This window comes from Furipterus horrens, unplaced genomic scaffold (assembly GCF_987537825.1).
Source record: "Furipterus horrens unplaced genomic scaffold, mFurHor1.1.pri manual_scaffold_6, whole genome shotgun sequence".
NCBI lineage: Eukaryota > Metazoa > Chordata > Mammalia > Chiroptera > Furipteridae > Furipterus > Furipterus horrens.
In genome coordinates, this window is record NW_028327176.1 from 27,791,600 (window position 1) to 27,806,230 (window position 14,631).

General features: G+C 34.9%; 1 protein-coding gene across 1 annotated transcript in view; it reads right to left on the reverse strand.

Annotated features, from left to right (window-relative positions):
- Window positions 1-14,631, reverse strand: part of LRPPRC (leucine rich pentatricopeptide repeat containing) — a 100,471-nt gene that overhangs the window by 32,114 nt on the left and 53,726 nt on the right. Inside the window, exons 24-27 of the mRNA XM_090281227.1 lie at window positions 13,524-13,648; window positions 12,894-13,000; window positions 1,615-1,683; window positions 711-801 (exon numbers count right to left, since the gene is read on the reverse strand). Coding sequence (XP_090137353.1) covers window positions 711-801; window positions 1,615-1,683; window positions 12,894-13,000; window positions 13,524-13,648 — 392 coding nt within the window. The remainder of the gene's footprint in view (window positions 1-710; window positions 802-1,614; window positions 1,684-12,893; window positions 13,001-13,523; window positions 13,649-14,631) is intronic.

Here is a 14,631-nt window from a genome sequence, read left to right on the forward strand (position 1 = left end):
GGGACCCTGACTTGTTTTCTCTTAAGACTTTGAATTTTTTGAATAAAAAAATGACAACAGCCAACACAACAATAGCTATATGGTGTGAATGAATCGAAATTATGTTTTTGTCAGATCGGCAAAAAATGTTATTTTTTGGTATGTTGCAGAATTTTCGTAGTTAGTTTGTGTGCTGTGAGATGAAAAGGGTTGAAAATCACAGATCTGGAGAGTTAAATAAAAAGAAAAGCCCTGGGAGGCAGCTCAGTGGGTTGAGGGTTGTCCCACAAAGCCAAAGGTCAACAGTTCGATTCTTGGTCAGGACACATGCCTGGGTTGCAGGCCTCGTCCCTGGTTGAGGTGCATGTGAGAGGCAACTCACTGATGTTTCTCTCCCTTATCTTAAAATAAATTTAAAAAAAAAAATTTTTTTTTAAGAAGAAAAAGAATATCTGTCCTCAAATGTCTTATTAAATCAAGCAAGTCGATGAAGATTTTTCTCATCTTCTCATTACTGTAGTAAGAATATCAGAAATTACAATGTCTAGCAATACCATACGATGTTTTATGATGAAGTTCAATCTGGCCTCTACTTGAATCTCTGCTATTATTCCACACTTGACAATCCCTGGAACTTCCTCAAAGCCCAAGACTCCTTTCCTGCCTGCTGTTTTTAACAAAATAAATAAATGTATCAAAATGAAAACATGAGGAACAATTAGATTACTTACTATATAGTTTTAGCAGATTGTAGTAGAGTTGGTCTCTGTCACATTCAAATAGCTTCTGTGTCAGCTCTACTAATTTTTCTAGAGTTTCAACCTTAAAAATAAGAATGACAGATGGATCTAAATTGAATAAAAGATATATTTTATAGCTGGCGAATCTCAGTTGAATAATCCTTGAAATTAGCTTTACCCAGAGGGAAAACGAACTTTACTTCAAAAGTTAAAGAGCTGAGTACAATGACGTGAATGTATTTAATGCCACTAAACTGTAACCTTAAAATGGCTAAAATGAGAAATTTTATGTTACATGTATTTTACCGCTATGTAAAATTTAAATTTTTTTTTTTTTTTTAATTAAAAGGTTCAAGGACTCCTTGGAGTCAAGAATCCAACATGATCAATTATCTAGTGGAGAGAACTTCCACAAGGTGTATTTTGGAGAATTCAAAGATATTTGGGGTGGAGAACTCCCCAAATATTATTTATTCATAAGAATACTCTTCCACCCAAATGTTATAACGCTGTTCCACTGCAGCTTCTGCTTGGCAGAATGTGAAAAGATGTCTGAACTTCAGGGCGGGGTAAGGGGGGTAAAGCAGAATTTCCACAGGCCTCTCATCAAGGGGGCTCCTCTGGTCACTATGGATTGAAGCAGATTTTAATTGCCAAGGAAATATGGTTAGCCTGCTCAAAACCAGTAGGATTAAGCAAGCTAAAATCTTCATGGCCCAACTCAGAATTTTTGGAACAAGAATTAAGCTATAGCTTATTTGGAAAACAACCAAGATAACACTACTTCCATTAATGATGCTTTTATCTCCTGAAATCCCCAGATGCTTATACGACATGTAGGACACTTGCTTTCTACTCAGTTTTAGGTGCTTTAGACCACAAATTAAACACGAACCTGATTACTTGAAATACATCTATCACAGAACCACTGAAGTCTTGTAGGTCGAGCTCTAATGCCTGGAGTCTGTAAAATAAAACAATCATAGAGCACACAAGATAAAGCTTTAGTTAAATGTTAATTTTCCCTCAAAGACAAACAGTTTTCCTTTAACAGATTTGCTGGCTCCTTTTCAAATATATATATTAAAGAAATGTATAACTTAAACCCACAGTTATCAAAGACCTTTGGGATTAGAAGAGAGTGTAACACAAGGCCTATACTTAACCTGTGCTGTGTCTAGAAGATGCAGGTTATTTCGAAATGCTGCTTTGCAGATCAAGTTTCATTCCATAAATCTTTAGTTATTAAAATGGTTAAGCTTTCTTTAGTTCAAACAGTAACCTTGAAATAATGAACTAAATGAACTCCAAACTATGTTAAATTAAACACATCCTCCCCGCCCCCCCAGATCCAAATAGATTCAGGAAGCAAGAATTGCTAATGTTACACAGACTTATTAACAACTGTCACAATCATAAACCAATACCTTTTAAAAAATGATATGTAAAATTTTAGTGACAAGTCTTCTGAGTACTGCAAATGCCTGCCTAATATCTTAAACTAAATGTCTAAAGAGCTAAGTACTTAAAATTAGTTCAGTCTTAATTTATTTCAATAGCATATGTTATATCCCCAATTAGAAATTACTATGGTTTAGTCAATAAGCCTGGCTTCAAAGCAATTATTTTACAATTTTGGATACTGGGATAAAAAACAAACCACTTCACATATAATTCCATGGATTTGTCACTGTAACGATAGTATTTTCATCATCTGTAAGAGGGCTTCACCACTAAATACTACATTTCAATCACAGCATTATGATAAGAAAACTACATACTCATTAGCCCTGGCTGCTCTAGTCTAGAGGAGGTACCTTTACTTGCTTTCTCCATTCAGCTTTGTTGACTAAACCAGGTACCTAGCCCCCAATCTGATTTCTTATAAGTCCTCTTTCTTTTTATTTTTTAAAATAATATTGTACAGTCTTAAATTAACAACGGAAGCAGGAGCTCGTATGTCAGAGCTCTGGCAGAATGACAGAGAAACTGGTACAGTAGAAGTTGTATAAGTGTTCTCATTCTAACAGTACAAGTATCCATATTTTGGGATATAAGAAATGAATGTTGAATAAATTAATTTTTGAAATACATTCTCAAGTATCATTAATATTTACATTTTCACATAATTTCTCCCCAAGGATTTTCTCACATTATCTGTTTTGTGTCACATGCATTACACTGAAAATGAGACCATCATCAACTGCATACAAAACGTCCTTGAAAAAATACGAGATAATCCTCGTTCAAACATGGCAAAATGCAAGGGTTACATTAACTCACAACTTTCAATATTATTGCTGATCCAAATGCCAACCATCTAAATAGCACAACCTTTATGTTAAACTCTTCCTTTTTGTGGCTGATCAGTCTCTGTCACTGGCAGGACAGCTGACTTCTATGGCAGATATTCCTGTTTCATTTGGAAATTGAGAACTGCTTTCACATATAAATCTCAATAATCAAAAGAACATCTAGGTCAGATTAACTAAATCTCCTAGGCTTTTGTAATAGTCTACATTTCTGGCTTTTCTCTTAACATCTTATTGAATTTTAAACATTGCAAATTGAAAGCAAAATTAGAAAATGTAATAAAAACATGGTGAAGAATAGAATTCTAACTGGGATGTTGAATATAACTTATCAAAAACCAGTTAATATTTAATTAAGACAATGGACTCACCTCTAGTTTTTTGTTTTTGCTATATACAATCTATTTAATGAACAGTGAGAATAAAATTATTGTAATAAAAAAACTGGCATGTCTGTTTCCACCTGGGTTACTGTGCTTCAAACCACTTTATGAAGTTCTGATTTAGTGCTAGATTCATTTGTATAAGATCAAAAAGCAATCCAAAATCAAAAATAATTTCCAGTACTTTAATTCCATTGTTACTGATATAAATTTGCTGTTTTAATAGGCTTTTATGTATACTAGTAAAAATAAATTACCTTTAAAGTAAAAAGAAATAAAGATTCTTTTACTTCAAACTCTATCTCAAGAAAAACAATCTTAAATTTGACTGAAATAGAATTTTTCAACTATTTTAATTTTCCTTTCTATTACTGCTGGAAATGGAAAATGAACATCTACCCCAGCCTCGTGCCCTTTAGTCACAGTATTAGGAGGAAAGTCAAGGGCATAGGGGATGGGACAAACAAAAACAACAAGAGCCCAACTATTTATCCCCACAGCCAGGATAGCAAGGAAGGGGAAGGGGTATCATGAAACTTATTGAACCTTTCAATGTTTGTCCTTCTGTCCCAAATCTTCAGAGATAAACTTAAAGACCATGTCTAGTAAGGAGAAAAATATGCATGGCTGAGCAAGTCTAACCAACATTGGACTTTTATTGTAAAGTAAACATGATTCACTTAACCAGGTGTTAGAGGAGACACTAAGTAAACAGACTCACTGGAGGGAGATATGAACTGGCATGAGAACTGACATCTCTTTAAATACGGGAGGTCAGGGGGGAACGACTAGCTCTAAAATCCCTCCTGTATATATAAGATCCATCCTGGCTTATTAGGGAAGGCAAATTAAGATAAAACCCCAAGTTTGATCACGTCAAGAACAAGCATGAGTAACAAAGATTGGGAGATTGCTATTATTCAAACTTTGGATCCAAAACACAAAACTCAAAAGGAAGTTTCATCTCCTAAGAAGACAGCATATGTACTCTCACTGCAGTGTGACGAAAGGATGACAGCAGATAAGAAGAGAGGAATTAAGTCAGGAAAGAGTACTTCTGGAGAAAAGAGTAAGTTGTTCTGTCGGCTCAGATACTGAAGGGTCTAGAGATAATGAAGGTCATTGAAATATAAAAATGTATCAAATGAACACATTGTATATCTTAAACTCACACAATATTTCTTATCTCATTTTTTTAAAAAACAAGATAATGAAGGCATACGTGGTATAAGGGAACCAACAGAAAACGTAAAATCAAGACCCACTTTCAAATTTCGTAACTACTACTAACTAAACAAGCTCTACATTCACATGCTAAGTTTCTTTGCCCTAGTTACTTCTCAGTTGTTTTGTGAGGCTCATAAGAAGATATACATGAAAATCATTTGAGAAATATAAAAGTCTTACCAGTATTATTAGCTATATTATTAAGTTTGTCTGAACAGCAAGGAAAAGGTTAGAAAAGTAAGTTTAAAGAAGACTCTTACTCATCTTTGTGTTTATATTTTGAGAACTTAGCAGCGCCTGGTACATGACAGGCATTTAGTAAATGAATACTGAACTACTCCAAGGACTAAGAATAAAATTAAATAATGTATTTCTTAATAGAAACTTTTAATATGGTCATTCAACCTTTCATATCATCATTTAATTTTGTATACTTGTATGTAACATCTCTCTCTGGATTTAATGTCCTGTCTTAAAACACAAAATGAATTATCCAAACAGTGTTAATTTATTTAAATGACCTGTAACACTTCCTTTCTGGAAGGTGACTGAAGTACCTTAAAAGATACTTGACTTGCCCTGGCCAGTGTGGCTCAGTGGATTGAGTACCGGCCTGTGAACCAAGGGGTCGCCAGTCCAATTCCCAGTCAGGGTACATGCCTGGGCTGTGGGCCGGGTTCCCAGTGGGGAGCATGCAAGAGGCAACCACACATTGCTGTTTCTCTCCCTTCCCCTCTCTCTAAAGTAAATAAAATCTTTTTAAAAAATTAAAGATACTTGACTAAAAGAATAAAGAGTATTTTTAAAACAAAATATTCCATTTATTTTATCATAATTTCTAACAAAAGGAGTGTGGAACTAGAACTCAGGCAGCCTGGGTTTTAGTCCAAATCTCTGTTACTACTAAGTGTAAAAGAGCTATCACCTACGACACAATAAAAATTTCTGTCTTTAAGTATCAGAGGCCTTAAAAATGGTAATGACATTTCACCTACTTCTAAGAAATGATCCTAAATAAATATCTGAAAACCAGATATGCCAGTGGGTAAACACTTGAATTAAGATGATTACTAACAATGAAAATTTTTATCAAAGGAGAAATGGACAAATAAACCTTAGTTCACTTATACAATGAAATGATGTGACTATTAAAAATAATGTTTAGAAGGGTTCTTAATTACATGAAGGGAAATGTGGAGACAATAAGCAGGGGGGAGACAGAATTAAGCTACATGATTCAACTTATTTCAATTATATATAAAAGAAATATGCACTGAATAATGGAGAAAAAACCCACAAAGACAACTAGATGAGTAATGGGATTAACAGTTAATTGTTATATTTGGCATATTTCAAACAATAACATGTGTAAGTTTTACCTAAGTCTCTATACACGGGAAAAATCAGATTGATCATCATCACTGGTAAGGGAGATACAGTTCACAAAATAAATTTACCAGATATTATTATGTAAGTTTGTAAAAATAATGTGTGAACATTTCCTCAATGGCACATTTTGTTCCAGAACATGCCACAAGAACAGTGGAGGGAACTAGGGATAGTAAGCTTGCAGAGAATGAGACTACAGAAGAGACAAAAAGAATGACTTCAACATGGCTTGAAAGAATGCACATGGAAGGAATGAAATAGAACTAATATTTATTAAGTATTCGACGATGTACCAGACATTCTAACTGTGGTCTTACAGTGCTATCTGATCAGGCCCTAAGAGACAGAAGAAGGGTAAAGGGTGGCAGCACCTCCTGCCTGCGGGCCTCTGCACAGGCAGTTCCTTCCACCTGAGATGTTTCTGCCTTCACTCTTTATGTGGCTGGCTTTCAATCCATCCTTTAATTCTTATCCCAAACATCACTTCCTCAGAAAATCCAGTCTGAAATAGGTCCTTCCGATAGTTTCTCTTATAGCAATTATTGCATATTATAGATTCAGCTTTTTAAGGTCTATCTCCAGGACTATAACATGTGATCAATAAGCATTTCCTGAAGAAAAGCAGGAAGGGTGGGAGGGGGGAAGGAGAGAGAAAGAGAGAAAAAAGGAGGGAGGGTGGGAAAACTGGTCAAACTGGGAAACCACACAAATGTTATCAGCCACTTTTGTGAAAGGATTTCATTCGGGAAGTTTCAGACGAAGAATCTGCCAATGCCAACTTCAAGCCTTTATGAGGGGAGTTGCTTTATCAGATCTAAGTTAGAGCTTAGCTTAACTCAGGTCAGAGCTTAAATGACCTCATGCCTCTGTCAATTCACCCTATCTTCTGCTTCAATTATTAAATATCAACTGAAATAACTGACTAAGGTGTCTTGAAAGTCCCCACAACCATTATCCTAATTCAGATCCTACTGATCTCACTGACTGCCTCAAACCCCTTTTAATCTATCATACATCCCTCTGCTAGTATAAATTTCTTTTTAACACTGTTCACAGTCCGCTGTTTTCTGATTGACCTCCATCCTGCTTATTCTAATAAGAAGGGCCTCTGGAAACAATTTACCCTTACACAATATTTCCCACAAATCCTATGCTACAGGATGAAAGAATTACTTAAAAAATTGGAAAGGAAGTAAAATTGTCTTTGTTTGCAGATATAATCTTTTAAAAAATATTTTATGTATTTATTTTTAGAGAAAAGGGAAGAGAGGGAGAAAGAGAAGGAGAGAAAGAGAGGGAGAAAGAAATGTGAGAAAAACATAATCAGCTGCCTCTTATGCACACCCTATCTGGAGACCGAAACCCAGGCACAAGCCCTGACCGAGAATCGAACCGGTGACCTTTCAATTTGTGGGACAACGCCCAACCAACTGAGACAAACCAGTTAGAGCTACAAATATAATCTTATACACAGAAAATCCTAAAGACCACAAAAATACTACAGAACTAATTAACTAATTCAGTAAAGTCACAGGATACAAAATCAACATACAAAAAAATATTATCTGAAAAGAAATAATGCCATTCACAATAGTATCAAAAAAATAAAATACTTAGGAATAATTAAACCAACAATGTGAAAGATCTGTACACTGAAAACTGTTAAGACTTTGATAAAAGAAATTAAAGACATATAAAAAAAATGGAAAGATATCACTTGTTCATGGATAAGAAGAATTAATATTATTAAAATGTCCACACCACAAAAGCAAAATCATCTATAGATTCAATATAACCCCTAGGAAAACTCCAAATGTTATTTTTCACTGAACTAGAAAAAACAATCTTAAATTCATATGAAACCATTAAAAAGATCCTGAAGAGCCAAAGCAATCTTGAAGAAAAAACGCTGAAGGTATTATACTTCCTGATTTCAAACTATGCTATTGTACAAAGCTATAATTATCAAAACAGTATGGTACTGTATAAAATAGACACATATACCAATAGAACAGAATCAAGAGACCAGAAATAAACCCTTGCATATATGGCCAGCTAATATTTGACAAGGGAGCCAAGAGATTCTCTATAATAAATGGCATTGAAGAAACTGAATAATCAAATACTGAAGAATGAAATTGGACTATCTTATGTCTCTCACAAAAAAATAATGGATTTAAGACACTAATATAAGACCTGAAACCATAAAACTCCTAGAAAAAAACATAGGGAAAAGCTTCTTGATATTGGTCTTAGCAATGATTTTTTTGGACACCAGAAACACAAATAATGAAAACAAAAATAAACAAGTGGGACAACATCCAACTAAAAAGCTTCTGCACTGCAAAAGAAACAACAAAATGATAAGGTAGCGTACAGAATGGCAAAAAATATCTGCAAGTCACGTATCTGACAAGGAGTTAATATCTAAACTAAATAAGGAATTCATACAACTAAAAAGCAAAAAAAAAACCCAAAAACCCAACAATCCAATTAAAAAATGGACAGAGGAGCTGAATAAACCTATTTCCAAATAAGATCTACAAATGACCATTAAGCACATGAAAAGATGCTCAACATCACTAGTCATCTAGGAAATCCAAACTGCAATGAGTTATCATCTTGCATTTGAGATCGGCCATCATCAAAAAGAAATGAGTGTTGACAAGGATGTAGAGAAAAGGGAACCCTTGAGCACTGTTGGCAATGTCAGCTGGTTCAGCCACGACAGAAAAGAGTACAGAGGTTCCGCAAAAGATTAAAAATAGAACTACCATATGATCCAGCAATTCCATTTCTGGATATGTAGCCTAAGGAAATGAAATCAGGATCTCAAAGAAGTATCTGTGCTCCATATTCATTGCAGTATTATTCACAATAGTCAAGACATGGAAACAACCTAAGTGTCTATGGATAAAGAGGATGTGGTGTTTATTACGTACAAGGGAATATTTTTCAGCCGCAAGAAAGAAATTCTGCCCCTTGAAACAACACAGACAGACCTGGACATTATGCTAAGTGAAATAAGTCAGACAAGAGAAAGACAAAGACTGCATGATATCACTTATATGTGGAATCTTAAAAATTCAAACCCCTAGAAACAGAAAGTAGAATGGTGGCTGCCAGGGGCTCAGGAGGGGGAAAATGGGGAGATGTTGGTCAAGGGTACAAACTTCTAGTTATATGGTGAGTAGGTCTAGGGATCTAATATAGAGAATGGTGATTACAGTTAACAATACTTCATTATTTATCTGAAGGTGTCTAAGAGAGATCTTAGCTGTTCTTACCTCAAAAAAGAAATGGTAATTACGTGAGGTGATAGAGGGGTTAACTAATGCCACTGTGGTAATCATTTTGCAATATATAAATATAGCAAATCAACACCCTGTACACCTTAAACTTACACAATACTACATGTGAATTTTATCTCAATAAAGCTGGGGGGAGGGATATTTAGTGATTTCCTCTTTTCTACCTCTGTGTTCTAATACTTCAAAAATACATTTCCCAAACCCTCAAACTCCCCAATGTTAAGTACTACCACATTCATCAGTCTCCTCCTCATACTCCATTTCCTTCAGAAAGCCTTGCCTAATTTGGGAATAAGTTCTATTCTTAAACACACAGGACTATTTATATTTACTGCAGCTAACACTTCTCAGTCTCATATAGCAGTTCTCTTCATATTAATCTCACCTTCACAGAGTTTCAGATTAGCTCCCTGAGGGTTGATCTTAGTCTGATTCACTTTTCTTTCTTACTCTCTTTATTTTGGAAGAAAATAACACTTTTTCTAGTGTAAGAGTATACACGAGGCCTGTCCGGAAAAAGTCCAGCCATTATTAATGTAACAGGAACAGTGTGCACAACACCGATGTAACCTGGCAGCCAAGGAGAGTGGACTGGAATGCACACGAACAATGATGACTTCACTGTACCCGTCAGTGGGGGCAGTAGATGTCATTGAGGGAGCATGTGTACTACGCGACCACTGCATACAAAATGACTGAGTGAGAAGAGCAACGAATCTGCATCAAATTTTGGGTTAAGCTTGAACATTCCTCCACAGAAACTATTCAGATAATTCAGAAGGCTGCAGGTCTGAGCAACAGGTGATCGGCAACGTCATCACAACAAAGCACCACTCGTGCATCACATCTTGTGCAGTTTTGGCAAAACATCAAATCACCCAGTGACTCAGTTGCCCTACAGCCCAGATTTGGCACTCAGTGACTTCTGGCTTTTCTGAAAACTAAAATCACCTTTGAAAGGGAAGAGATTTCAGATAGTCAATGAAATTCCAGAAAATATGAGGGGGTAGCTGAGGGCAACTGGGAGAACTGTGAGGTCCCAAGGTGCCTACTCTGAACGGGACTGAGTTGCCACTGTCCTGTGTACAATGTTTCTTGTATCTTGTATCTTCAATAAATATGTCTCTCTTTTTCATATTACATGGCTGGATTACCTTCTGGACAGACCTTGTATGCTCATTACAAAAAAATTTTAAAATGCAGAAAAGTATAAAGCAAAATACCAGCTATAATCCCACCCTCCTGCAATAATCCATGTATAGAAATAAAACATAAGACTATGTTCGTTTTAATCACTGGTTTATCTCCCACAGTGCTTCAAAGCCCAGAAGCTTTATTGTATATTTTGCTTTGGAAATTCAACCCTAATGAACCTACTCTCTGATAAGACACTACTGCATTTTGGGGAATGGTAAAAATATTACTCAGTATTTTATAATATTCTTTCATATGCTGATACAGCCCTAGTTTATTAATTTTCATTACTTTTTATATTTTCAATAATCCTTATAAAACTAAGAAACTCCAGGTCTTAAATTTCAAAGTGAAAAAAGCAAGTTCCCAACTTTAATTCGAGTCCAACTGACCATTAAAAAAAGGAACTGCAATGTGCTTCAGTATATTCTCATATTACACACCTCGCTAAACTACTCTATAACACTGCAGGGATTCTGTAAAGCTATTCTTTATCCTTTAAGCAATTCTGTACATATCCACTATGAAAATTCTGTAATCAGTAGACAGCTATTCCTAAATGATTACACTTAGTGATGATGTGCATTGGCAAAGCTTTAGAGTAATTAAGAGGCAGTCTTCTCTTACCTATTCACGTGACAAGAATGTACTTTCTGCTAAGCATATTATGAATTATGTGGCGTAAAGAAGAAAATACAATCCCTACCTTTAAGGAGCAAAGAGAATTAATATTGTTGATTACTACCATAATCCAGGAAGCAGGCAAGCCACTTTACATAATTATGTGATTGAATATTTTTAAAAAGATACTATACATGATGGGGCAAAAGTAGGTTTACAGTTATGAATACATGAAACATAGTTTATTCTTATATATTATTTGTAATTGTATTATTTTCCACATGAACAACTGTAAACCTACTTTTGCCCCACCCTGTATTCCCTTTTATATACAAGAAAATATAAAAGGTTTAAAAACTTGTCCATTATCACACTAGTAAGTAGCCGGCAAAAGGAGAACTCTTATGCCTTCGGCTGTTCCTGTTGTGTCTTCCTACATATAGAGGCGCATGATTGCCTCCTGCAGAACCTTTCATCAGCATTATCTGAATACCTGAGCTTCTTTTCAACTCTGATTGGTGCCCTGCTAATAGTGATACCATGCATAAGGAGCAGCAGAATTCAACAGGCAAACAACTCCCTTGATCATTTCAGACAGACATATAGTGCACTTTACAATGAAAGAATTTATACCATTTCTAAAAAATACAAATGAACTACTTGAGCTACAGAAACATCTGTTCAAGAAAACATGTCCCACTTCCCTCTGGTAGGAGGATCAATTGAGTTATAAGACAGATAAAAAGAAAGTCCTGGATTAATTTCACAGTCCTCCTTTTCCATACCAGACTTTTTTCCTGAAAACATCAATATAAACTAATCATTTTATGGGTTGTGTGCCTCTATTTTCACTTTCATAATAAGCAGTCATCAATATACAAACAAGAAGGCCAAACACCAACCTCTGTGTATCATTCATCATGGGCACTTTTGGAAAAAGACATGGAGTAATGGCAAAGTATGATCCGAGAGAAACATGGTTACTGGTGCGTTCATAATTTTATTTAATTATATTAAATTTTTTTTTAAGGTTATGGGTCCATCTTCTGGGGAATGTTTTACTTTTTAGGGGACACAGAATTGTTTAATAGTGAAATTAATCACAAACTGGACAAGCTTTATTGTTGCCCTTTGACTTATCAATTTTAGTAAGCAAATTTCAATCAAGCTTAGATAAAATATACTAAATCCTAAATAGGCCAGGTTTGTCACCTACTATTTCCCATAAGCTGCTTACCACAGTTAAAAAAACAAAGAGAAGAAGAAATTTTAAATTAAATGCCAAACAGTTGCAGACAGCACTTGTCTGGCTGATTAACCTGAGACAAGCATTACAAATAAATCTGAGCGCGAACTGCAGCAAATTAAATTCCACTGCTTTTAAGAACAAAGAATTCCTTGGCAAAGAGGATTAGTAACTTTACACCCAGGAATGCCAGTTTAATTTAATTGTTCCACAATCCAAGATTTATGCAAATATCATTTTGATATATAACAGTGAATTTAACAAAGTGAGGAAACAAATTCAATACACCACGCACGAGGCTGCCTTTTTTGAACTGTAATTATACACAATAAAGAAGCTGGCCGAGTTTCCCCTACCCCCACCACATTATTGGGACTGAATTATATTAACATGAATCAGAATAAGTGTAATTAAAGGTTAAAATTTTAAAACATATTCTAATTAAGAGTCTAAATAGCTGTACAATTAGAATACTGCAGTTAAAATCACACCTCAATGATCTTTTTGGCCTCTTTGTAATTTCCTGTTTGTAGGAAGGCAAAGAAGAGATCATAGAGCATCGTCATTTCACCTTGTTCTTGACTCACAAAGTCCATTGCTAGAGAGGAAAGAAGAAAATATATTAGAAGAAAAAATATGTAGAGAAACACAGTATCACTTGAAGTTCTGGAAAAATACAAGAAAACTTTAAAACAAATATCTAGAACATCTTAAAGATTATAGCTATGTCAACCAATTTCCTGTCACAGTCTTTATTTAACAGCACACATTTATGACATTAAGTACCTACGACTTAGCTTCAAAAAGGAATGGTGACAATGAGGGTAAAAATCCTCATAGAGCTAGATCAACCAAGAAGAAGAACAAAATTTAATAGAGGGGCAGCTTTTCAAAGTGAAGTTATTAAAATTAAGGAGATTTATAATACTGAAAATCTACCTGATAGTTTTCTTTTTAATTTAGAAGTATAACAAAATCTCTCTGGATGTGCTTTGCCTTCATGTTCAATTTTCTCTTCATAGCAAAGCATTAAGATTAAATAAGCAGCGGGTGCAAGGGGCACGAGGTGGGGGTGCAGGAGGTGAACTCTGGGTGCACCAAGATATTAAAAGGTGACTAACCTTTCTGAATTAGATCAGTCTCGCCTTTCTCTATCAGTTTACATAAGACGTCATGAATCCTCGGTAATACTTTATACTTTTCATAGCATCCAATGGTGGCTTCAAGAGCAGCAGGTAAGTCATCCCTTGAAAACATAAAGAATATTAACAATGAAAAAAATATGTCTAATTTAGTTGAGAGATGTGTACACTGACCAGTCAAAACGTACATGGCTGAGCTTCAAGGCAGAAAACCATGAAGCCAAATGAAAAAAAAAAGAAACAATCCTTATATATTAATGTTCAGAATACAGAGATCATTTTTCCTTGTTTTCCTTGCTTCCTCTTTTATTATTTCACTTGCTAAATGGCACTAAAAAAAAAGTCAAAATAGATGAAGGTATTCTCCAAGATTACTTTAAGAATGCATTATTTCTAAAAACAATGTCTACTATCAAATATTTTTCCAACTGCTTATGTGTTCATAGTTCTCAATAATTCCAAATTTGGGAAACTTTATTAAATGTCCATCAACAGCTATCAAGGGAGTTTTCAAGCACTTTCAACTTTATCTTCCTTTTCATACTGCCATCAAGTTTATCTTACTTTTCACATTGCCGCCTCTCCAGATGAGGAGAAAATAACTTCAGAATTCATACATACAGAAATTTATTGTTGCTAAAACCAGGACATTCTTATGAATTCAGTGAATTCTATAAGAACTTTTAAAAGGCTTTTCATTAGAGAGTAAGCTTTTAAAAATTATTTCCAATTACAAAGTCAAGGCTTCTCTTATGTGATAAATAATTAAAATAGAACGATATTTTCATTAACTCAGAGTTTCTTAAACAAGAGTGCGGATATACATTCTTGTGAATCCTTAAAAACTGCTTTTTTCCTTTAAAAGAAAATGACAGTATGAGAAATACGTGAGACCTTGGAAAACTGTAGAGAGACCATGTAATCTAATTCTACCTGCCACCATCCTTCACTTTTAAATAGATAAGGAAATTAAAGCATCTAGAGATTGACTGATTGCTACTCGGTGCACAGGAGGAGAAAGGTACTGCATCAGGTCCCAGGACTTCCCACTTTCATGGAGTGTATCTAATTATAGATTATGCGCTAT